The sequence below is a fragment of the Helianthus annuus genome, chromosome 3 (genome assembly GCF_002127325.2).
Source record: "Helianthus annuus cultivar XRQ/B chromosome 3, HanXRQr2.0-SUNRISE, whole genome shotgun sequence".
Lineage (NCBI taxonomy): Eukaryota > Viridiplantae > Streptophyta > Magnoliopsida > Asterales > Asteraceae > Helianthus > Helianthus annuus.
In genome coordinates, this window is record NC_035435.2 from 70,308,018 (window position 1) to 70,335,401 (window position 27,384).

The following is a 27,384-nucleotide window of genomic DNA, read 5'->3' on the forward strand; positions in this document are numbered from 1 at the left end:
GAAGAAATTGGTTAACTTGGGCAATGTTGACGATACGTGGTACTCGGTTTTATCTTGGGTGGAGCAACATGCTAATTCCAAGAATGTGGATCATATTGTGTGCAAGTTATTGATTGCTGCTTCTTCTTATTATATATGGCAAGAGAGAAACAACAGGCTCTTCAAGAATAGCAAGAGAACGGTAGATCAAGTGACTGAGGTGATTAAGAATACGGTTCGTTTGCGGCTCATGGGTTTCAGATTTCGGGCGGCTTCAACGAAGAAGAGAATTTTCAAGATATGGAAGATCGAAGATATAGAAACGGATCCGGGCTAGAGGCTTTATTCGGAGTCTTATGGTTGTTATGGTTGTTGAATTAGAGACGTTTTTTGGTTGTTTTTTAGTTTGGCAGTTTTCCTTGTTTTCCCAGGCTTGGTATGTCAAGTCTAGTAGGTGTGTTGCTTTGACACACCCTTGTTCGGATTTGTTTCATTTATAAATTTCATCGGGGTAACCCTTTACCCAAAAAAAAAAAGGTAGTGCACCAATGTTCAACACACCTCAAACCTACCTTCTTGATCATTTCTGAAGCTCTCAAGCATTCTTCTAACATCTCTGGTCGTGCACCAAGCTTCTGTAAGTTTGCCTAACCCTTTGTGGTTTAGTTTTTGCATAGTTTAGCTTAAAAGTCAATCCGTCGTAATTAACGATTGACTTTACGATAAATCACAAATGGTCCAGTGGTTTGTCGAATCAAAGGTAGTTATATGTTGGTAATCATATGGGCTTTAAACCCCTAAAAGGGCACCCTCTGATTCCGACTCTAACTAGTCCGATTGTCGAGTCAAACTTGCTTAGAAAAAGTTAACATAATGCTATTTTGCGATTTTATGCATAATCAGTAATGTAGATGGTTTGTAACCTGTTTTGACACTCATAAAACATGATAATAAGTATATTAACTAGTCTAAGCTTGTTTGATCCGACCATTTACTGTTTTGACCCGGTTCGGAGCCGAAAGTCGCAAAACTTTGACTTTTGCTTTGAGTTCAGTTCTGACCCGTTATAGTATGATATAGATATGCCTTAGGACTCTCTTAGGACCAGGTTACATGATGGTATAACCCTCTGTGACCGGTTCATTGTTTGTCCGAGTCTTTTACACATTTCCGTTAAATGCTTAAAAGTTGATCGTAACGCCCTTTTTAATTTAAAACGAGAATTTTGTACATGTGAAAGAACCATAACCTTAGTTACTGAATTCTAAGCATGTCCCTAAAATTTCACGTCAATCTGAGGTCCAGAATAGGAGTTATGCTAAATAGCGCAATTTCGGAAACTTTAGTAATTATTTTTTGGGTAAAGGGTCACCCAGGTGATTCTATATATTCACAACCAAAAAAGAACAAGTGGAGTAGAGAGCCTACACCAGTTCAATCATGAGACATGCCCCATGAAAGTAAAACCAATCAACAACAGCAAAAACCGAATAAAAAACTAGGACATAAAACACCTAGACACTCATCTAGACAATCAGAACACTACCAACTAATTAGCCTCCATCATCTTTATGTTCGGTTGAGATCTCCCAATCCCCAAGCAGCTTCCGCACCCTAGCATTGTTCTTTAGCTTAGCTCCCATCAACTTGTATCTCACTGTTTTCAGAATAATATCTTTTACCATTTCGGGTGGACGCAGTTGATTTTTAAACAACCTCGCATTCCGCTCTTGCCAAATAGTATACGCAGCTGCCGCAACTAGAATCTTCGCAACATAAACCTCAGCTTTCTTTGACCGAACTCGAGCACATAACCAATCGATGATATCCACCCATCTCGAACTCACGGCCACCATCCCCACTTTACTTCGAATCATATTCCAAACTTTATCAGAGAATTTACACTCAAAAAATAGATGCTGATGAGAGTCAAAATTCTCATAGCATAATAAACAGCACATCATATTCATGTTTTTTCGCCTTGAGAGATCCCACTGCAGAATTTTGTCTTGAGTAAGGAGCTTTCCCTTCATTATCAACCACATCATAAAAGCGTGCCTAGGAATACATTGGGCAAACCAAACAATGCCGCTCCAATCCACCTCTGATTCTCTATGCCGGATCGAATACCACACGGCTGACGAAGAAAAATCCTGAAATTCACCACCATCTTTCCATAGCAACCGGTCAGATTTTGTTGGTTCAAATTGAAAGTGATCCAGCTGAATAAGAATAGGAAAAAGATCCCTCCACGCCACAGGCCAATTCCATGTTCCGTTAGAGAAAATATTGAACACGGTGTCATCCAAACGAAAATCAGCATCTGTAATAGTTCTTGGCGAAAGAAAATCACCAAGAGGCCCCAAATCGCTCCAAAGATCAAACCAAGCTGAAGTATTACGGCCATTACCTACGTCGGACCAAACATGTTTTCGAATAATATGCCGCAACTGAATAATCTTCCTCCATGACCAAGTAGAATTCGATGTTGCTTTACAAACCCAGAAGTTCTTGCCTTTAAGCCGATAAGTGTGAACCCACTCGACCCAGAGGGAATCCCGCTTCACCACAATACTCCAAATATGAGACGCCATCAGGGCTTTATTCATATCCCCAATACGTCTAATGCCTAAACCACCTTCATACTTAGGGGTACAAACCGCTTTCCACGAAACTTTAGCTTTACCTCTACTAAACGACACATCCTGAGACCATAAGAAATTTCTCATTCTAGCTTCAAGCTCCTTAACAACCTGAGTTGGTAACATAAACACCGAGGACCAATAAATATGCATAGAAGACAGGACCGAAATGATAAGTTGAAGCCGACCCGCAAACGATAACAATTTGTTCTTCCAGTGCATAATATGTTTCTCTAATTTTTCCACAAGCACCCGGCAATCATTATATCTAAGCTTAGAAGAAATAAGAGGGACCCCCAAGTACTTGACAGGTAACTTACCTTCCACGAAGGGCATAATGTCCAGAATCGCCTTTTTAACATGATCTTTCACATTACAAAAGAAAACCGTACTTTTCTGGTTGCTAGGCACTAACCCCGACATCTTAGAGAATTTTGAAAGAGAGGACATAATACAATTTGCCGAATTCACTTCTCCTCTAGCAAAAAGAAACAGATCATCAGCAAAGCAGAGATTTATTATCTGCTGTTTTTCACATCTGTTATGAAATTTAAAAGAAGAATCTATCCGAACAGAATGCTGAAGAATACCCGTCAGAACCTCCATGACAAGAGTGAACAAATAAGGAGATATAGGATCCCCTTGCCTTAACCCCTGCTTACCTCTCAAAAAACCATGAACCGTGCCATTAACACAAACCGAAAATGAAGTAGAAGACACACAGAGCATGATCCATTTCACCATGTTGCTGTTAAAGCCAAAACCCAGAAGCACACTTTTCAGAAAACTCCAGTCCACCGTATCGTAAGCTTTCTGAATATCAACCTTAAACGCACATCTAGGAGGCCCCACATTCCGATGATAATTATGCATTAACTCTTGCGTTAATAAGATGTTATCCGAAATTTTCCTACCCGGAACAAAGGCCGACTGATTTATACTTACAATCTCATTCAAACCTCCCTTAATCCTATCAGCGATAATCTTGCTGATACACTTGTATAGAACATTACAACAAGCAATCGGCCGAAAATCAGTAACAACCATGGGAGTTGACACCTTTGGAATAAGAACTATAAGCGTATGATTTAGTTCCCGAAGCAAGTTACCAGTGTCAAAAAAATCTTTAATAGCATTAACAATATCATTACCAACCAGAGGCCAAGCACTCTTAAAAAACGCAGTCGTAAATCCATCCGGACCGGGAGCTTTATCATTGCCAATAGAGAACATCGCCTTCTTAACCTCCTCCTCCGTAACATGACGAACCATATTCGTAGCAACATTGTGAGATAAAATTTTCGGAAATAAATCTGGAGCTGGTTGCAACGAGATATCACCTTGATTGCCAAAAAACTTCTCATAGTGTTGAACAAAAGCTTTATACACACTATCACCTTCATAGAGATTCCCTTGCGTATCTTTAATAACATCAATCCTACTACAATGATTTCGTTTTTTCAAAGAGGAATGAAAAAAGCAGTATTCATGTCACCCGCACTCAACCAATCAACCTTAGCTTTTTGTTTCAGAAAACGCTCTTCATCCAACAAAGCATCCTGAAGGTCACGGCTAACCGATGCTTCCTCAGTCCGAAAATCAACATTTTGCGGCTCTTGATCAATCCTTTGCTGAATAACATCTAACTTCAACCGAATACTTTCAACCTTCTTGTGGAGGTTGCCCTGTTTGAACAGCAACGAACGGAGAGGGTTTTTAAGTGACCGTAACTTCTTGACAACTCGAAATTGATGAACCCCATCAACATTTATTAGCCAATACTTATTAACAATCTCCAAAAATTCTGGTTTAAAAACCAGAAAATTCGCAAACTTAAACGGCCTCGGTTTGAGTTTCATAGCTTCCGGAACAGACAAGATACAAGGGCAATGGTCCGAAAGTCTATACGGCTTGAAAATGGCAACCGAGTTTGGGTATTCAGAAAGAAACGGAGTGTTTCCCATTACCCGATCAATTTTCTTTAGTAATCCCACACCTTTTTTAGGCTTTTGGTTCCACGTAAAATGAATACCCGTGCGATTAATATCCACAACTTCAATGTCATCAATACATTCCTGAAAATCCCTCATACCAATCGAAATGGATGAAGTGCCCATCGAATTATCTTCTATGTTAAGAGCAGAATTAAAATCACCCATAATACACCAAGGCCGATCCGTAACAAAAATTTTATGCACAGAAAGAAGATGCCATAACTCCCTCCGCGTAACATAATAATTTTCGGCATACACAATAGAACAGAAGAGCATTCTCTTATCCAATTTAAAGACAAGCTGTAAATGCATAACCTGTGGAGATTGAGCGACGATCATTACATCAAAAATAGCTGGATTCCACCCAATGATAATTCTTGTGCCTTTGTTACAACACCCGCCATTTAAAGACCAATCCCACGATCTAAAAACCGCCTTACACACTTTACCCAATTTACCAACGTCAACATGGGACTCTAAGATTGCACACAAGCTCAAATTATAATCCTTCACTGCCTGACGAACCTCCATTTGTTTAAGCGGGCGGTTCAACCCCCTTATATTCCAAACTGCTATACTAACCATCAGTAACTATTTGAGAAGGAGTGCTTGCCCCTTGTGTTTTATTTAAGTTCACCGATCCTTGAGCCATAAAATCATCCATTTCATTATAAACCTCTTCGGCCTCATCACCATCCGAATCCTCAGATCCCAAATCCGTGTTCTTTTTGCTTGTACCCGTTTCCGGGTCAACTTTATTTAGAATTCAAAAGGGTTGTTCGATACCTTTGACTTTGGACCGTTATTCTCAGTCGCCTTGGATTTTGACACTGGCCGATATTCAAACTTTGATTGTTTATTCACCTGAATACCCGGCCTTCTAGCTACTTTCTTACCATGCACCTCGGTATAACCATCTTGATCCACCACCGGAAACTTTTTCACTTGCTTGTTTCTTTGGGCATTACGGTTGTGATCTTCATATTTAGCATTACCCGATTTGATCGGCTTCTTGGGACACATCTCGTTTGAATGGCCAAATACACAACATGTAGCACAACGATGCGGGCTCCATTCATATTCTACAAACATAGTCTCTTTGGTAAAACCCTCCCCTTCCGTTTCCGGAATTGCTATAGTAATCTCTTCTCGGAGCTCCTTATCCGCCGAAATCTCCACCAATGCTCTAGCATAACTACTGCGACCCCAAGAATCCATACACATAGACGTTGTGAAGGAATCAAGCATTTTAGATTCTCCAATTGTTGTTGCAATTAGGCTAAGACCATCTTCCGTATAAGCAGCAATTGGAACCTCATGAATTTTTACCCAAAGTTGCACTCGTTTAACCTCTTTCTTTTCCAATTTGGTCGTAGGACTCCATGTATTCAGAAACAATGGTTGAGACCTAATAATCCACGGACCATCTTTAAGAACATTTGACATCCCGACTTCATCATTAAACTTAAAAAAGAAAAAACCGTTTGCATTCATCATCGTTTTTTCCAATCCATATTTTTTCCAATTAACCTTAACATAGTAGTCAACCACCGGGAATGCAAGACGATCCCCCAAAAAATAACCATATAATGTGTTCGCCAGTTTATCCTTCACCGATCGGACAGATTCCTTCGGAAGAACAACATCACAACCTTCTTGGACAACCGAACTAGATAAAGATCGAAAATTAACTTTCTGCTCTTTGTTGGCTGTCACCGATTCCGCATAAGACTTAGGTTTAGAGCTACTACTCTGAACCGAATGTAAATCCTGAAACCCATATGCATCCATATTATCCGCTGGCCTTTGATTCACCGACGACAGAACAGGCACGATGATCTTTTCCAATTCATTGATAACATTAAACATCTTCGGATCAGACTGCACATTCTGAATCGTACCTCTCCTAGGAAGCAAGGGATTACCATCTATATTGACCACTCTACACGCTAATCCCTTAAGGGGTAATGGCGGCTTACCTCTTTCATCCCTAGGAACATCATCCGATTTTGAACGATCCTCCATTGAACAGACAGCAACTCTCTCTTTTAAACAGCAAACGAGACAAGCATGCACACAAGAACAACGTAAATCAAGAGACCAAGTGACCGAAGAACGAAAAACACAAGAAACCCTAATTTAGCTTGACGGCAAAACAGAAAAAGAAAAACCCTAGAATTAAAACAATCCTTTCGCTAACTAGTTCGAATCAGAAATACTGATAAATCAGTACAACGATAATCAGACTGTTATACGAAGATCATGAAGAAAAACTAAGGTACGAAGAAGAACCAAAGTCGCCATAGCTAGAGAGAGAATGCGGGGACCCTTTGTAAGTATTCCTTCGTTCTTTTTATGCGTTTTTAGCTTAAAAGTCAAACTACGTTTGACTTCCTGCATTGACCAGTTTATGGTCAACATGAAGTTCGTTTGAACTTCATAACGTGAGCGTAATCACGATGGTTATAGTCCCTAGTGACTACTATACCTACTGATTACCACGTTATCTAGGTTCAGTGACGAGTCGTAGTTTCGGCCAAAATGCGTATTCTCGCGTATTTTGTAACCAAACAATGGCGCAATTAGCATAACGCCTATCTAAACCCAGATTTCGACACCAAACCTTTTACACACTGATGTAAAATAATATTTTGGGATTTTTAAAGATTTTTAATTATTTTTAACCTGCTCATAACCTGTGGCTATGGCATCGATTCGCTAATTATCGAATATACCCTTTTCGGACATAACTTGAGTTCTACAAGGTCTTTTGACCCGATTCCAGTTGCTACTGATTTTAAATAATAAATAGAGTATTTTGAACTTTATAAACTGTTCGGAAAACTCAGATTTCCTGTAGAACTCAGAAACCTCTTTTATAATCTTTAAAATGACCGAAATACCCCTACGGGGCATAAAATGGATTTAAACTCGTTACGGGCATTATGGAAGGTATCCTACTGATAGCACAACCTCTCTAAAGCATATTGACTTAGGAAACCAGTGTAGGACTCTTACGGTTACCCGTTGCGCCTTGTGCGCGCACGGTTCGGTTTACGTAACTAGTTTACATAAACTAGCCGAAACGGGTCAAACCTTATATTGGTGTGTGACGGCTACTAGGGTTTTCCGGGTGGTTTATTTCTGGACGAAATCTGGCTGCTAGAGTTCTGTTTAATGGATGAACGGTCGAAACCAGGTGGGCGGCCATCACTTTCGTTTAAGGAAATTGCGGATCGTTTGCTTGATGTTGACGGGAACTCGATTCAGCCTAAACGTGGTATCAACATCATTGATGAACTCACTAGGGTCACTACTCCGGTTCAGTTGGATAAACCGTCCTCGCCAACAACGGCTGTTCATGGAGTGAATGGGTTGAATCCATTGGCTGGTTACTCAAACTCAAGACTTTCGGGGGTTGTGGAACCTTTATCTTTTGCTAGCGTTGTGAATACTGAAAAGGAGAAGGTAAAGGTTAATTTTCGGATGATGGAATCTAGCGAGTCGGTGGATGGTGCTGATGTGGTTATTCCATTGGCTTCGGTCAAGCAAGTCTCAGACAGGTATGCTAACACGTTGTATGGTTATTTTCTGGGCAAACGGCTGGCGTTTCCTGTGGTGGATTATTTTGCAAAGAACAACTGGGTTAAATATGGTCTCTCTAGACTAATGATGAATGCAAACGGGTTCTTTTTCTTTAAATTCAAAACAAAGGAAGGGATGGATAAATTGGTGGAGGATGGTCCTTGGTTGATTAGAAATGTTCCGATAATCTTGAAGGAGTGGTCGGCCTCTGTCAAGTTGGAAAAAGAAGACATAAAGGCTATCCCTGTTTGGGTTAAGATGCATGAAGTGCCGTTAGCAGCATATACTGAGGATGGTCTTAGTTTGCTTGCTTCTAAGATAGGGGTGCCTAAGATGCTAGATTCATACACGGCTACAATGTGTGCTGAGTCATGGGGAAGAAGCAGTTATGCTAGAGCTCTCATTGAAATTCAAGCCGGGGCTGAGTTAAAGAGGAGTGTTACAGTTGCAATCCCATCTTTACAGGGTAATGGTCACTCAATGGTGGAGGTGAAAATTGAATATGATTGGGAGCCTTTAAGGTGCTCGTCTTGTTGTGTGTTTGGTCATGAGGATAACTCGTGTCCAAAGAGGCCTCAGGTCGTTTCGAGTGGGGAGTCTAGTAAGAAAATTGATGATTTTCAGGTTGTGGGTGCAAAGAAGAAGAAATCTACTAATCAAGGTCTTCCCATGAAGAATCAGAAGCCTAAGGTAGTGTACAGACCAGTTGTAAACCCTAAACCAATCTCGTCCTTGAAGAAGCCGGTGAACAATCAGGTATCAACGTCAAACCCCTTTGATGCTCTTAAGGATGATGATGGTGGTCAGGGAGGTAGTACTGTGGGTCGTAGAGAGAAGAAGGAGAAAAAGTCGAGTGACAGGCAGGATTCGGATGAGGAGGAGGTCGAAGAAGTATACAATGAAACTAGTGCATTTATGACATCGGGTACTCATCCGTTCTCTTCGAAAGCAGGGGCAAGCACCTCTTCCACAAAATTCTCAAATGGATAGGCTGCTTTTGGTTCGTTTGAAGGGGTTGCCGGTTTGTGGCAACTTTATTTTTGATGATGGCGGCTGAGGATTTTGTTTTGTTTTTTTTTTTCCATTGTTTGTCTACTAGATCATGATGTATAGTAGGCTAGGGTACGGGGTGTCATAGTTGTTTTTGTTTTTGATGGGTCATACATATATGGGGCATGTCCTATATATGAACTAGTGTGGAACACATCCTCACTACTTGTACTTATTTGCGGTTGCATTTTAATAGATTCACCGGGGTAACCCTTTACCAAAAAAAAAACGGGTCAAACCTTATTGTTTTGACCTCAAAATCCAGAGTGTGGTTATTATACCCATATAAAACAAGTCTTCAAACTTGTTGGGTCCAAATCACATTCCATTCCCGGTTTTCGCCTTTCACGCGATTAAACCGTAATTATCCTTTGAAACTGACCGGCCTAAGCTACGGCTAAATTAAAGACCCGTTAGGATTCTAATAGGTTACTTTAAACCTTCGTTCCAGAATAGGAGACCAGTAAAAGATATTTGCAGTTATTTGATTAAGGATTAATACTTGCAAAGGTAAATACTTTTAACTTATTTTCCGATATACGGGCTTGGGTTACGGTATATAAAATACCGCTTGATCGGACATCAAATCTTCCATCGTTTGGTGGTTAATTGAATAATTAGATCGGCTCGTTTAAACAATTTTGTTTACTTAAACGCCTTTGGGGGGTTAATGACCATGTCCCGGATATCCTTGGCAGCATTTTACGAAATGGCCACGACCTAAGCGCGGAGTGTAGGCGTACACTCGTCAGTGCATAAATAGTTGATGTGGTGTGTCTTTTGATCTTTAACCCGGTACGTCCGGGCTACTGAACGCATAAGAAACATGTAATACGTTCACAAGATTATAAATTTAAATAATTCTCCCAAGTTATAAAAGAGTTTGTGCCTTGTGTATTCAAATCAATTTTAATAAACATTTTACAAAAGTGTCGGTTGAATATATTTATCAGTGTAAACTGACGTATTTTCCCAAAAAGATTAAATGCAGGTACTAAGCGTAATTGGCTGGATATTTCTCCTTAGCATCCATAAAGAGTCTCGCAAGCTTAAGATGCCTACGTCTGTTGAACAATACTTATATTTTATTTGATCCCTTGTGGATACATTTCGACTATTCGTAATACATTGATATTACAAACAATGGTTGAAATATAATTATCTTTATGCTTCCGCTGTGCATTCATATATTGTGTGGTTTGATTATATTGTTGCCAACTACGTCACGATAATCCCCCACCGGGCCCACCGGTGAGACACGTGGAAATCGGGGTGTGACACCCTGTTTCGTCGTTACTTCCCTTCGACGAAACACCCACTATTTCGTCGTGATTTCCCTCGGCGAAACACACTTGTTTCGTCACGTTCGTTTCGTCAAGACTGGTTTCAGCGAAACGCATTTGTTTCGCCGTCACCTGCGTTTCGTCTAAATTGTCAGTTACGTCGTGTCGTGTAACTGATGATTATCCAGAAAACCCTAACCACCGATTCACAGTTCACAAAAATCATACAATCATACAATCATACAGTAATCATGTATTATAATCTTAGACAATCTAGCATATAGTTTACGGATTCAACAATATCGACCCACGGAGAACCCTAATGGTTAACAGATTTAACATATTCCCGTCACATATTCGAGTAGGGTTTACAAGTATCATTCTTGTTCATACATATCACAATTACCATCTACAACACTCACAAAGAACCAGAAACTATGATCAAACTTTATATAACATCGATGAATCATGTTTTCAATTAATAGTAACAATCAATTAATCATGCAAGAGCTAAACACTAACCAAAATAGGAGAACTAATGGATCGATTGGTCGGAAAGAAAGGGCTTCGAAGACACACAGTCGCCGTCAACAGGAAGAGAGCTCTAGGGTTTCGATTTTTGTTAAAAGTGTGGAACAGAAAGTCGGTTTACGTTATAATACTCAAATTAACGTGCTGGGCCCTTAATGGGCTTCGGCGAATCACTGGGCCGGCGAAACACAGTTGTTTCGTCGAGGTGAAAATGACGAAACACTCTCCGTTTCGTCGAAATTGTTTATGGAGAAACACAGTTGTTTCGTCGGGTTGGTTGATGGCGAATCTCTTTGTTTCGTCAAGTTGTTTCGTCGGTTAGTTCTTAATCTTAAACAGTTTACAAGTTCATGCAACCAAACACTCTAATCATATTAAATACATAACATATCAAACAAGCATCTCCACATATATTTCGGCGTGTACAATTACAAGGCAAACAAGCAAACAACTAACAGTCAACGTGCAATTAATGCGAAGATAGAATCTTGGAAACTCGAGTTGTCACACATATGAGCGAAGGAAGCGAATGAGAAAATTGCAACAACAAAGGGCATTAGCAGCAGCCAATAGAGAAATGAACACCCAGACCCAAGACATAGTTAATAGACGGTTGGCAAACTTTCATATATTAGCCACCACTGCAGCTGATCCAAACTTAGATCAAATAATTGCACCACAACCATTGCCACTATTCCCCACCCAACCAATGGAGATAGAACCTAACCAACGAGATTAGATTCCCATACCAGCATTTGACCCAAACGAGATACCTAGAATCCCAGCGCCTAATCCTCTAATGCATGATCCATGGGAGGATGACCATAGGGATTATCAGGAACTCTATCCACAGGGAGAACCGATACCAAATCCCATAGCACAATATACAAATGTTAACCCTCTAGATCCGTATTGGAATGTCGATCAGTATGTCCATGAGATACTAGACAATCCATACCCATATGGAGAACCTATGCCTTAGTTTCCTGACCCAGTACCCGCACCACTTCCATCCATGAGTGAAGAGAATGTGCAGGAACTCCGCACATTCGGTGAGGAATTAGTTGAAGGAGGAGAGAGGATAAGACTAATAGGAGAAAAGCTCATGTGGAAATACGATGAGCGGGAAATGCAATATCGGATGAACAACCCCTAGTAGTAATAATATATATATATATATATATATATATATATATATATATATATATATATATATATATATATATATATATATATATATATATATATATATATATATATATATATATATATATATATATATATATATATATATGCGTGTAGTTTAAAATATATATATTTATATATCAACTAAAATAGATAACATGATATCTATTGATGCATAACTAGTAGTGTGTTTAAATTTCCGTTGTAGATTGTAATGGATATTTTATATATGAAAAAGAGTAAATGTCACAATGCTCGACGATTTTGATCAAATTGTTTGCATTAAATCTTATTCTGTGATATTAATACCTGGTAAATGTTTATAATTCAGATGGACAATGAAGTAAATCAGGAAAAGCAGAATAATGATAACAATGGAAACCAAATAGATAACAGTGACATCCAACACATAGTAGCACAAGGAATTATAGACGCTATGCCATATATCATCAAGACTGTTAAAGAAGCAGAAAATAATAAAACTAATAGTGGAAGTAAACGACCACCTACTGAACCCAGTCACAGCGTAAATAATAGACCGCTACTCAAATTGCCTATTCCAAAAAGAAGAAGAACCCTGTCATATGGTTGTTCTTACAAAGAATTCTGGTCTTGCAAACCAATAGAATTCCTCTGGCAATGAAGGAGCTATTGCAACTCTACGTTGGATAGAAAAGACCGAAGCAGTCTTAAAAATAAGCAAATGTGCAGAGGAAGATAAGATTTTGTTTGCTTCTAATCTTTTTAAGAATGCAGCCTTAGAATGGTGGAATACTATTCTCTAGTCTAAAAAAAGGGTAGTTGCACGGTACCCCTGACCGCGGAAGGGATCTCCCTTCCCAGTTCACCACCCGACAAGGATCCCTGGCGACAAATACCCATAGCCATCAAAGAGTGGTAAGAAACATGTTTCGAACCCGAGACCTCGAGTGTCCTCGGTCCGGCTTTAAAGCGGGTGTCGGTGGCCACCAAAGTGGCACTAATGGGAATTAAACTTGGGTCTCCATTGGAGAACCCAAGTCACTCCACCACTAGGCCACTTGTGGTGGTTTCTAGTCTAGGGGAAGTGACAAAATTTATAATATGGAATGGGACTGACTTTAAGAACATAGTTGAAAGGAAATTTTGTCCTCCTCAAGAAAAAGAACAAATTGCTAATAAGTCCTTAAATCTTTTTTTTTTTGGGTAAAGGGTTACCCCGGTAAATTTTATAAATCAATAAGCACAATTGTGCAACTGAATTGTTACACACAAAACCTTGGCATACCAAGGCAAGAAAAAACAGCCAAAACAAGCACAACCCAAACAAAACAACCAACTAAACAACCCAGCTCACAAAGAGCAACAAAAATAAAATCAAGACACTACTTTTCAGCCTGGATCAATCTCTAAGTTTCCACTAGGAATCTGCCATTTCTCTAGGAGTCGACGAAGGCCAGGTCTCCACTTGAACTGGAAAGACAACATACGTAATCGAACCGTCCGAACGACCTCACGAGCAATCACCATCGGCGTACGGTGGTTGTTTGAGAATAGCCTACTATTTCTTTCTTGCCAGACAAAATACGAAGCAGCTGAAAGAACCAATCGACTGATAATATTTTCCGGCACTTGCATGTTCGAGTGCTGAGTCATCCAAGACATAATATCATCCCAGGAACCATTTACACTCTCCATAGCCGTCCATGCCTTAACGTTATTCCAAACCTCCAAAGCAAAAGCCAAACCTGCTAAGGTAAATTTCAGATCTCTTGCTAGCACTGGTACGTATGAGGGTTGTGATGTGGTTCTACCTCGTGATTCGGTTAGAGCAGTGCAAGAAAAATTAGCGAACACTCTGTACGGTTACTTCCTAGGCGACAGAGTTGCATATCCGGTTGTGGACTTTTTTGTGAAGAACCAGTGGAAGAGGTTTGGATTACAGAAATCAATGATGAATGCTAATGGGTTCTTTTTCTTTAAGTTTGCTGATGAAGCTGGTATGTTGAATGTTCTTAAAGAAGGCCCTTGGATTATCCGGTCACAGCCTTTATTTTTGCATACTTGGTCTCCTACTTCTAAGTTAGAAAAGAAGGAGGTAAAGAAGTTGCAAGTGTGGGTTAAAATCCATGATGTTCCGCTTGCTGCGTATACGGAGGATGGATTGAGTATGATTGCTACGGCTATTGGTGAGCCTAAGATGTTGGACACGTATACTTCATCTATGTGCATAGATAATTGGGGGAGGAGTAGCTACGCGAGAGCGTTAGTAGAAATTTCAGCTGAAAATGGGTTTAAGGAGGAGATAGTTATGGCAGTTCCAGAGTTGGAGGGGGAAGGCTTTAGTAAAGTGGTTTTGTCGGTTGAATATGAATGGAGTCCTCTTAGGTGTGCTCATTGTAAGGTGTTTGGTCATTCTGATGATTCTTGCCCGAGTCAGCCTAGGAGGGCTCCTAAGGGGCCGGTCACTGGTCAGAACAAACAAGAGGGAAGCAATTCCCGGAAGCAAGTGAAACAGCCGACTGTAGACAAAGAGGGATTTACGGATGTGGAGCGCAAAAAAGCGGCTAGGAAATCAGGGTTTCCTGTTAATAAGCAGAAGCAGAAATTCGAGTATCGGCCGATTGGATCCAAGCCGCAGGGTGGGGCTACTACCTCAGGTCCGCCACCTAGTGTCAAAACGCACAATCCGTTTGATGTTCTATCGGATACGGGTAAGAATGTGGGTAAAAATGGTGAAGCTCAACATGACCAGCAGGAATCGGATGAGGAGGAGGTTGAAGAAGTCTACAATGAAACTAGTGCATTTATGACATCGGGCACTCATCCTTTCTCCTCGAAAGCAGGGGCAAGCACCTCTCCTACCAAGTCCTCGAATGGATAGGCTAGCTGTTTTTCGTCTGAAGGGGCTGCTGTTTTGTGGCTTCTTTATATTTGATGATGGTGGTTGAGGATTTTGTTTTGTGTTTTTGCGTTGTTTGTCTACTAGATGTCGTGTCATGATGTATAGTAGACTAGGATATGGGGTGTTTTTGGTCTTTGGTTTGTTTTGTTTTACATATATGGGGCATGTCCTGTATATGAATTAGTGTGGAACATATCCTCACTACTTGTACTTAATTGCGGTTGCATTTTAATAGAATCACCGGGGTAACCCTTTACCCAAAAAAAAAAAAGAGCATTCAAAGAATAGGTGATTCCTCGAATCTCTATCATAGCAACATAAAGGGCAACACATGAGGTTCAGATTTGAAGCGCTTCCCGCCTCCCAAACCGACAATCTATCTTGTGTCTTTAATTTATTTCTAATAACAAGCCACATATGGAACGAATGTCTCGGGATGCAGTGTTTAAACCAAACCATATTAACCCATGGGACTACGTTCTCACGATGCCGAATATTATTCCAAACCTCCCTAGAAGAGAAGTGACAGGAGTTACCATCGAGATCTTTCCAAACCAGCCGGTCTTGCCTATCATGAAACATCGGAACCTGGATATTAATTAAAACTGGAAACAAATCATACCATGCAATCGGCCAACTCCACTCCCCACTCTGCGATACCAACTCAGCAACCGTAGACTGGAGATGGAACCCAGCATTAGCAATCCGTCTCGGGCTGATGAACCTGCTCAAGGGACCATGATCACACCACATATCACTCCAAACGTTTGTTTGAGCACCATTGCCAATAGAAGACCATAAGAAAGGCCGGAGTAAGCTGCGGATAGCAAGGAGCTTCCTCCAACCCCAAGTCATACGACCTCTACTCGGGACCTCCCAAAAACTCTTGCCTTTAAGCTTATACATATGGATCCACTGAACCCAGAGCGATTTTCTATTAGTAAGGATACTCCAAACATGAGAAGATAGGAGGGCCTTGTTGACATCAGCAATACATCTAATACCCAAACCCCCCTCATACTTGGGCAAACAGACAACCTTCCAAGCAACTTTAGCCTTAATAGACTGTTGGGTGGAACCGGCCCAAAGAAAAGCACGCATACATCTTTCCAGTTCATGAACAATTTTAGCTGGAAGCATGAACACAGTGGCCCAATAAATATGCATAGCAGAAAGGACAGAACTAACCAACTGGAGCCTACCAGCAAAAGATAAAGATCTCGTCATCCAATTGTCAATCTTTTTCACCATTTTATCAACTAAGATTTTGCAATCTTTGTAATAAAGCTTTGTTGAGATTAACGGAACTCCCAGGTAACGAACCGGAAGCGATCCCTCTTGGAACGGCATAATATCGAGAATTTCCTGCTTAATGGTACGAGGAACATTACCAAAATAAACAGTACTTTTCGGCAAACTTGGGACCAGACCCGAAATACTTGAAAACATCTTAAGAGTGTCCCGAAGAATCCTCACCGATGCCGCATCCCCATTAGCAAACAAAAACAGATCATCAGCAAACGATACATTAATAATCTTCTGTTTTTTGCAATGTAGATGAAACCTGAATGCATTATTAGAGTAGGCTGCCCTCTTTAGTAATAAAGTAAGAACCTCCATAACCAGAGTAAATAGGTACGGTGATATAGGATCACCCTGTCTAAGTCCTCGCTTCCCTTTGAAATAACCGTAAAGGTTGCCATTAATGCTCAGCGAATAAGAGACACTCGTAACGCAAACCATGATCCATTTAACCATCTTCTGGTGAAACCTAAAAGCATGAAGGACGTCCTCAAGAAAAGACCAGCTCACTGTATCATAGGCCTTTTGAATGTCAATTTTAAAAGCACATTTGGGCGGGCCAATGTTCAAGTGATAATTATGCATAAGCTCCTGGGTAAGCAGAATATTATCAGTAATCTTCCTACCCGGCACAAAGGCAGATTGATTAATGTCTACAAGGCGATCCAAACTACCTTTAATCCTGTCCGTGAGAATCTTACTAATGCATTTATAAAGAACGTTACAGCAGGAAATCGGCCTATAATCCGTCACTGAATTAGGCGATGGACTTTTCGGAACTAGAGCAATGATAGTGTGATTTATTTGCTGAAGCAACTTCCCATTATCAAAGAAATCCAGAATCGCTTTCGTTATCTCCTCACCTACAATCTCCCAAGAGTTTTTGAAGAACGCCGATGTGTAACCATCCGGCCCCGGGGCTTTATTTTCACCTATGGAAAACATGGCACTTTTAATCTCTTCACGCGTAACCTGCCGGACCATATTACTAGCACCATGCGAATCAAGGACATTAGAGAATAAATCATCATTCACCAACTTGCTTACCTGGTCCTGAGTACCCAAAAAGTTCGAGTAATGTGAAACCAGAACACCAAAGACATCGTTCCCATGCGACCAGTTTCCATGAACATCTTGGATACTATGAATTTTGTTGCAAGCATTCCTCATTTTCACACAGTTATGAAAGAATTTCGTGTTGGAATCACCTGCCGCAAGCCATTCTGCCTTAGATTTTTGTTTAAGAAAGCATTCTTCGTCATACGAGACGGTATTAAATTCCTGAATACAACGAGCTTCAGAGTCACGTAGAACCAGGTTTAACGGGTTGTCATCTATAGCTTTCTGAATGGCATCCAACTTCAATCTAACCTCCTTCACACGGTTGTGGAGATTACCCTGATCAAATAGAAGGCGTCTTAACGGAGACTTAAGAGCCGACAACTTCTTAACCACCGAGAACATAGTCTTACCCGGAATCTCCTTAGCCCATTCCTTGGCAACACACGGAATAAATCCCCCCTTGCTTGCTAAGAAGTTAGCAAAATGACTGGAATAGACTGCAAGGGTTACACTACCGTATTCTTCGAGTATGCTAGAATAGTGCCAACCCTAGCTTCACCAGAACCAGTATTAATTACATCTGGGGATTAATTAGTGAAATCAGACACGTAGTCAAGGCAGCTATACCCCAAACCATAGAAGAAGCCATAGAACTAGCCAATACCTTGAATGATGAATTAGTACGTACGCAAGAAGAAAACCAAAGAAAGAACCTAGCCCAAAAGCTTACCCAGGAATTTCGTTACGGTAATTCCAACCATGGGAAAGGTACACGTTCTACTTCTGCACCTTACTGTAAGTACTGCAAGAAGAAGCATTCAGGAAGATGTTCCATATACTGCAATTTCTGCAAAATATCGGGACACAAGGAAGAAGACTGCAGGAAGAAACCCAACAATAAGCTATGCTTCAACTGTGGAGAGACGGGGCATATCAAACCGAACTGTCCAAAACTAGCTCCAGCCACAAACAGCAAGATTACCAAGAACGCCAGAGCATTTGTTCTGTCTGCTGAAGAAGCCAAGATAATTCTGGATGTGATTACTAGTACGTTTTTAGTTAATGATATTTTTGCTAAAGTATTATTTGACTCTGGTGCGAACCAAAGTTTTATTAATACTTCATTCTGCAAACTTCTCAATCAACCATTAACTAAACTTCAACAAGAATGTCTGTTAGAAACGACAAATGGAGAATCCATTAAGATCACTGAAATCTTGCAGGGAGCAAGAATAGAAATTTTTAACCATAATTTTATTGCTAAAATTTACCCAATGAATTTGGTTGGATTTGATATCGTATTAGGAATGGATTGGTTAGTAGCCAATCATGCTAGTATTCTATGTGATCAAAAGTCAATACAATTAAGTTCACCAAAGGGTGAAAAGATCACAATTAAAGGAGACAAGCCAACTAGGTCCACAAAATTCATCTCTGTAATGAAAACGGCAAGTTATGCAAGAAAAGGGTCCCTAGTGTATATGATTTCCATAATTATTAACACTTAAGGAAAAGAATTGAAAGATATTCGTGTAGTATCTCAATTCTCAGATGTTTTTCTAGAGGAATTACCTGGATTACCACCAGATAGAGAGGTTGAATTCAGAATTCACCTACTACCAGGGACAACACCGATTGCCAAGGCACCTTACTGTTTAGCACTAGTAGAGATGCAGGAACTGAAGAAACAATTGAACGAACTTCTAAAGAAAGGGCTCATATAGCCTAGTTCATCACCATGGAGAGCACCAATCTTGTTTGTCAAGAAAAAGGACGGATCAATGCGTATGTGCATTGATTACCGAGAATTGAACAGGGTCACCATTAAAAACGGTACCCATTACCGAGAATCGATGATCTGTTTGATCAACTTCAAGGAGCTCAATTCTTTTCTAAGATCGATTTACGCTCAAGATATCATCAACTGAAAGTACATGAAGAGGACATTCCTAAAACTGCTTTCAGAACAAGGTATGGTCATTGTGAATTTACAGTCTTGCCATTTAGTTTAACCAATGCCCCAGCCGCATTTATGGACATGATGAACAGAATATGTAAACCATATCTGGATAAATTCATAATTGTCTTTATAGATGATATTTTAATTTCTCTAAAAGTAAAGAAGATCATGCAGAGTATTTGTTTATACTTCTGAATTTACTGAGAAAAAAAAAAGCTTTACGCTAAATTCTCAAAATGTGAATTTTGGTTACAAGAAGTACAATTTCTTGGACACCTGGTTAATCATGAAGGAATTCATGTGGATCCCACAAAAATTGAGGCGATTACTAAATGGAAAGTCCCTGAATCACCAACGGAGGTGAGAAGTTTTCTTGGACTAGCAGGGTATTATAGACGGTTTATACGAGATTTTTCTAGAATAATCATTCCCTTAACAAAACTGACCTGTAAATCAGTAAAGTTTGAATGGGGACCAAAACAAGAAGAAACTTTTAGAATTCTTAAGCAAAGATTAACCAACGCACCTATACTCGCGTTACCAGAAGGAACTGAAGACTTTATAGTCTATTGTGACGCTTCAAAGTTAGGTTATGGATGTGTGTTGATGTAACGTCAAAAGGTTATGGCCTATGCCTCTAGACAACTTAAGAATCATGAAGAGAATTATACAACCCATGATTTAGAATTAGGAGCCATAATTTTTGCCCTTAAAATTTGGAGACATTATCTTTACGGTAGCAAGTTTACCATTTTCACCGATCAAAAGAGTTTAAGATATGTTTTCAGGCAAAAGGAGTTAAATATGTGTAACATCCCCACTTTTGAAGTCAAAGTACAAGTCAAAGTCAAAGGAAGAAAAAATTGCTAATTCAATCTGTCATTCCTTGCTAAGTTATTACTTGTACTTTCGAACCTCGTTAATCGATACTATAGTTACGTTATTTTATGTTGTTTTAGTTGTATTGTGTGGAGTAACAATGCAATAAACGCAGTTAAACGCTAATCTACTTAACACTAATCTCATCGCTATCACATCGCAACTTGAATCGCAGTTCTGGATATTGTTTTACGTGTGTGTGCTATTATGTGTTACTTGTGCATGTTTATTATATGTTTTAAGGTGATTAATCACAAACGTAATCGCAACACCATCGCAATGCAATCTCATCGCGAACTCGAATTATAAGGTTTACTTTATGATTATTAGGAGTTATATTCTTTGTGTGACTATTGTTTAATACTATCGCATCGCTTACTCGCAACGCACAACGCACGAAACGAAAAGTCGGAAACTAACGCACTCAAGCCATCCGATCGAAGGACCCTCAGACCCGTCATACTTGCACCGCCTTTCTTCCTCACCACCTATAAATATCACCTATCACATCACTGTTCATGTGATGTGACAGCTCTCGTTCGACCAGTACGCTCTTGGCCTATTTTCTCTCGATTGTTGTAAGTTTCCATCTCAAATCTTGTACTTCTATCATCTACACACACTTTTTCATCAATTTCACCCACAAATCTCACCATTTCACCATGAAATCTGCTGATTCGGGCTGTTCAAGTATGATGCCATCATGGAGTTCTTATGAACCTTGAAGTGTGACCTCATTCCAGCAAGAATAACTCAGATCTAACATATTTCTACAATGTTTAAACACTGATTTCACCTAAATCTAAACTTAGTTCAAATGTTTCAAACTTTTCTTCAACATTCTTAACTTTATACATAAAAACTGATAGAATCTGAGCTCGTTCGCGCCTTCTACTCATCCTCTAGTGATGTGTCGATCTGAGAATAGGTTTCTATCAAAGAGACAACCGATTTAGGGGTTGAACATGAAGTTCTGTCAAGAACAGTTAACCGGTCGGACGAGGTGATTCCCATCCGATCGGACGACTTGGACTCGGTGGAGTTTCTGTTGTTTAATATGTAGTCATACCGTCTCGGCTAAACCACAAACTTTCTAAACTTAGCAAATTTTACAAGTTCTCAAAACGAATAGGTTACCAAACGGATTGTCGTCCGATCGGATCACCATCCGATCGAACAACAATCCGAACGGATGACATGTGATCTTTAATACTTGAAAAATTTCTAAAACTTCAAAAATATCAGTTTCCAACGAATAGTCATCCGATCGGATGACCATCTGAATGACTATTCTACCAAGGACTTGGATTTTTGAAACGTCTCACTTGACCGGATCACCATCCGAGCGAACGACCATCCATCCGGATGACCGTTCGACCGGACGACTTGATAGGTACAGATACTTTTCTCTTTTTAAAATGCTACAACGAAAACTTTAAAGTCACATCATACACAAACACATCCATCCCAAACGGACAACCCTCCGACCGAATGGTCATCCTATCGGATCACCCTTCGTCACTTATTCCACCGACACGCTATTCCACGCACTGTTCAACGCTTATACTGGCGTTATCTGATCAGGCTAACTCTCCAGCGCTCCCTTCAATCCAAGCTTATGTTTAGTTATTAAACACGAACTGTGAGTATACTCGAACCCTTTTTGCTTTACACATTGTTTGGGTGTTACATACGTTACCTATCAAATCACAACGATCACACAACGCAAACACACTTTTATACGCTAACCTCTCTGCATGTTATATGTGTTACTCGATGAATGCTTGTATGTTATGTTTACACAGTGATTGTTGCCTGACACCTTAGCAATGATAGTACTATAGTTTGGACTCAGCACCTGTCATGGACAGGGGTTGTTAAGGGTTTTACTTCACATGTCATAGTGGTGATATGTGTTGCGCATTCTACAACTCGTAGTCATGTCTGGGCATATTTCATTGTCGATAACCTACTAGCTTACTTTTCAACAAGTTACATGCTGGTTATGCGTAAATCGTTTCCGCTTCTATTATACTATTAAACTTGTATGCTCACCTTTACACTATGTGTATTGACCTATTTTAACGTATGTAACAGGTGTTTAAGATGCTAGGATTTGTTGGATGTCATGGAATCAAGCTTAGGTGGTCTAGAAACAAACTAATTAATTTATGAGTTGTCGAAATAGTTTTTATCTGTCTTTTAGGACAATTTGTCTGTAATAACTGTGTTACTTTATATGTTACGGTATGGGACGTAATGATTAAATATTTGGTAATTATAGTTGTTATGGAATCTTTTGGACAATCTGTTTCACTCAATGCCTCACCCCGATGTTCCCGCCATCGGTTGGGGTGTGACAGATTGGTATTAGAGCCATAACTATAGGGAATTAGGCAAGACTCGGCCTAGTCCGGGTCGATGTCTTAGAAATGACCTAGTCTATAGTCTAAGTACCAATGGACCCAGAGAGAATAATAGGAATAGCATATTCTCTCTCGACTCGCGAACACGCTACATTCCATCGACCTTTCCTAAGGACGAGCACTATCACATAGCCTTTCCTAAGGCTAGCAACACACATGATTTTTTGAAAACAAACGAGTGATTGGGTCGAGATTAGGTGTGAAAACCGCAAACTCTCGATTAGATCGCTCGCTCGACGCGCTTTTTACTATAAACATGAGAATTTGCGTTGAATCAGGAGTGAAATCCATTCTTCGACACAGATCTCCCTCTGTATCTCGTGATTCTATCACCCAAACAGGAATGCAGTCATTAAGTTAGGGGTGAGACCCGAATATTGATGACATGTTTCCATTCTTTATGTTGATTTTACAAAACTCTCACCAAAGTCTCAATGGATTCCAATGACTCGAGCTGCGTGAGTAACCGAAAGGATGCGTGTCGTTCACCGTATGTCAGTGAGAGAGCATAGTATCTATTAAGCCAAAACGTGCACTCGAAGTCCTTGAGAATAGTCGAATCACTTTGGGTAGTCGATGTCTAAACACCTGAGACAATCTATTTTCGATTTCAAGTCGTAATCGCTGATTTTATGTGTTTATGTGTTTCGATTCTGAGATCGCAACTGATGGATTCTTTGATTTTATGGGGAAATTTTATGTGTTATATGTGGTTTTACTCGTTTATGTGTTTCGATTTTGTAAATTTATACGCTTTTCGATGTTTACCTTGATCAACACGCACAACCTGCACTGCACATTTACCTCAAAACGTTAGCAAATCGCACGCAATGATACCCATTTACTGTGATACTCTCACTCGCAACTCTCGATCGCTTTACGCGGCTTTGAAAGATAGGTGAAAACATGCAATATATGTAGGTGAATACGTGCAAAATATAGTGTAAAGCGTGGTTTCTGTGAGCTATATGCTTATTATGTGCTTATGTGCTTACGTGCTTACGTGCCTGTGTGGATTATGTGCCTACGTGATTATGTGCCCATGTGTTGATGTGTTCCTGAGCTTTATCTAGTAGTAGTATGTTGTGAGGTGAGAGTCGAATATATATAGTGTCTGAATCCTTTGGCAATGTCTGTTGCAGACAATGTCGCCATTCAGTTCGCATACCTCCCGCGCTGCCCGCCGCAATCACGCTGACAAGAGTTGTGACAACTCGAGTTTCCAAGGTTTCTCCTTTATGCATTACTTGTTACATACTGTCTTTTGTGGTTCGTTGCATTGAAACTATGTATCGTGATTAGTTCATAAGTTGTTTATGTGGACTTATGTTAGTGTTATTTAATATAGTAGTGAATCATTTATTTTAGAACCTGTGGAAAAATGTTGGAGCCTTGGCCGAAAACACCCACATCTGAAAACACCCCTCCCCACGAAAACACTAAGGTGTTTTCGTCACCGACTCCTTGGCGAAAACCCTTAGTGTTTTCGTCAACTAACTGGCCGGCGAAATCTAGTGGGCCTTAGGCCCAGTATCGATCAGTTTTAATATTTTGTTCACAGCCTTTACGCGAAAGTTAATCGGCAAACCCCTAATCACCTCTCCCTCTCTCTCTCGCTTTTCTTTGAACTCGACAGCTGCCCTCCTCTCATTCGAAGTTAGATCCCTCTGCTTTGATCATTCTTTGTTCGGTTAGTGTTTTCCACATTTAATTTAACTTTAGTTCTAAATGGATGTTTTTGATGTTCTGATTTCGATATGCATGACATGATCAGTTATATTATTGTATGCGAAACCTGATGTTGATCTAGGGTTCTAGGGCTGATATGATTGAATGATTAATCTTGAATGTTATGAATGTGATCAGGATCTGAAAGCATGTTAACTTGCTAATAGCGTTTGATTAGGTGATATGTTAATCGATTTGATGAATGCATAAACTAGGGTTCCTGATAAATTTTAAGTACTGTGATACTGTTGTTATGATGACTGGTAGTATTAACGAGTGTATGAATTGTTATGTTCGGTCTGGTTGAATGATTGTATGATGAAGTCGATGTAACTGCTAGATGATCATTAGGATTTCTGTGTGATTCGTAACTGTTGATGATGAAAACCCTACTTCACGAAATCACCAATCAGACGAAAACCCTTGTCCAACGAAATCAAGGACCAAACGAAAACACAGGACCAGACGAAAACACTAGTGTTTTTGTCACACCTTAAGCTCGACGAAAACCCTTGGGATTTCTTCGCCTAGGGGTTTTCGTCCATAGTTATTTCGTTCCAGGTGTTTTCGCCACAAAGGTGATTTCGTGGAAGCTTTGACACAGTAAACTCAGTTAAGTTAAGTATGTTAACTCTGTTATGTATGTTAAGTATGTAAACCTTGTTAAGTCTATTAACCCTGTTAAGTTTAGTAACTCTGTTAAGCTTATTAACTATGTTAAGTTTATTAACTCTGTTAGGTCTATTAATTCTGTTAAGTATGCTAATTGATAACCAGGTTAGAATAAACTGAGAAAGACATTTATGTGAAGCATGAATTGCATGATTAACTGCTTACGTGATACATGATGTTAACTGCCAAGCACACTATGTGACATTAGATTTGCGTTCGAGTCATTACGAACGAAAACTGATTGTGTATACGTGCGTACTATAGGCCTTGACTGATTATTTGTGAGCGTGTAATTTAGCATACCGTGCAAACCAAGGTGAGTTCACACTTTCCACAAGGCATGGGATTCCCAAGGGTTGGGAATGGGTAAAGGATTTAAACTGAAACCGCGTGTTATCCTAGTTTGGAACACGTACACACACTCTGTATTGAAGGGTGACAACATGAGATAAGCATTTAATTGGAACCTGCGTAATCTCCTGGTTTGGAGATTACGTACACACCCTCTTTATTGAAGGGTGACAACACGGATACTAGACCAAACCTTTCTATCATGAAGTCCCTCCTTTTATATCGACTTAATTGTCGGGCCAATGGCGAGCGGGTCATTAGTTAGATAGCGCTGTTTAGGTTTGACAAGCCTCACACCATGCCGTAGAGGACGGGCGTGAACTAATGGATCTGGGCACTAGTCAATGATGATAGACATTGACGTCAGGCACCAACTTTCTTTAGTCAGTGGTCGATATGGTAAACGGGTCTAGTGGTTAACATGGGGAAGCCCCCACTGATTATGGATATGTTTGGGAAACGGGGTAAACCGGTTAACTCACGACTTGCAAATGAACTTCTGGTTTTTGAAACAACTTAACAATGAACTCCAACTGTGAACTCGCTCAACTTTGTTGTTGACTCGTTGTTACATGCCTTGCAGGTCGTTAGGTACTTCTGGAGCCTGCACAAGGAGGCGTGGTCGTTGTGGGACGTGGATAGTCTTATGCCATGTTAAACATTTGATATATTTGAACTTATACTTTGGTTTTAAACATTATGCTTCCGCTTACAACTTAAATTACGTTTTGTTTGGACACCAATTATATTTTGTTTGGGTTTTATATTTATTTACATGATATGGTCAATATGATTTGTGGCTTGATCCTGGTCAGTCACGCCTCCATGCGGTGATACTCCGCTAGTGGGATTTTGGGGGTGTGACAGATTGGTATCAGAGCCATTGGTTGTAGTGAACTTGGTTTTAAAAAGGGAAAAAGCTTTTTGATAAAACCAGACTATAACCTGTATAGTGCTCAACGATCCACAACGACGCTTCGCTCCACGTGCAAGGCTTAACATTCTAGGTGATATGGTTTATGTTATATTACCTACTTGTTAGTTACATAGTACTTTGTTCATGGTATGCTTTGGTTAATGTAGCAACTATTGATAGACACTCATTGTGTGCTTACTCTCTTCTGTCACTCCACAGATTAGAGCCGTCAGCTGGGCTTGAGTTAGGTTGATTCGTCCACTCACTCCACACTTACGCATTGTCACGACACTTTACTCACCCATGCTCTCTTTATTTTGAAGATCATGAGTGGACGAATCAACCTAACTCAAGCCCAGCTGACGGCTCTAATCAATGAACAAGTTGCTGTAGCACTCGCATCCGCTCATGTGACAACCCGTAACTTCAGGTTAATGCTTTAACTTAACACAATTAAGTTGGTCACACAATATTTAGCATTTTCATGGAACTATGCATTACTTTATGCATTATTTGACTTACATGAGAACTTTGTGCCTTGACTGTAAATTATATGTGGTGAGTGTGTTTTATGTAAAAGATGATGCTTAGGGGTGTTTAGTGTTAATAATGAAAAATAAAACAAAACCCCTTAACCCTAATCATTCTCACCAATTCCAATCATACGGCAGTTGCAAGTTCTCTAATCATTTAGGGTTTCACCAACCTCTAAACTCTTGATCTTTGATCTTTCAATCTTTCCAGAGCAAACCCCACGTCAAATCTAAGGTAATGTTTACATCATACGTTGTTATTCTTATTCAACTGATCTCATGCAAACCCTAGTTCTCCAAACAATGATTCTGTGATTAGTTGATCTTTTAGATTGTTTGTAAGATGATTTGTAATTGTCTGATGATTTGCCTGTGATTTGGATCAATCCACATGCTAGAATAGTTAAACTTTTGGTTGATTT

General features: G+C 39.9%; 1 protein-coding gene across 1 annotated transcript; it reads right to left on the bottom strand.

Annotated features, from left to right (window-relative positions):
- Nucleotides 1-4,081: 4,081 nt before the first annotated feature.
- On the bottom strand, nt 4,082-5,200 carry LOC110931778. Its single transcript, XM_022175156.1, has one exon. It carries the CDS (start codon nt 5,198-5,200, stop codon nt 4,082-4,084), a length of 1,119 nt encoding a protein of 372 aa, XP_022030848.1.
- Between the last annotated feature and the right edge of the window lie 22,184 nt (nt 5,201-27,384).

Coding starts and splice junctions, on each gene's coding strand:
- LOC110931778 (XM_022175156.1), bottom strand. CDS start 5,200: ATGGTTAGTATAGCAGTTTGGAATATAAGGGGGTTGAACCGCCCGCTT.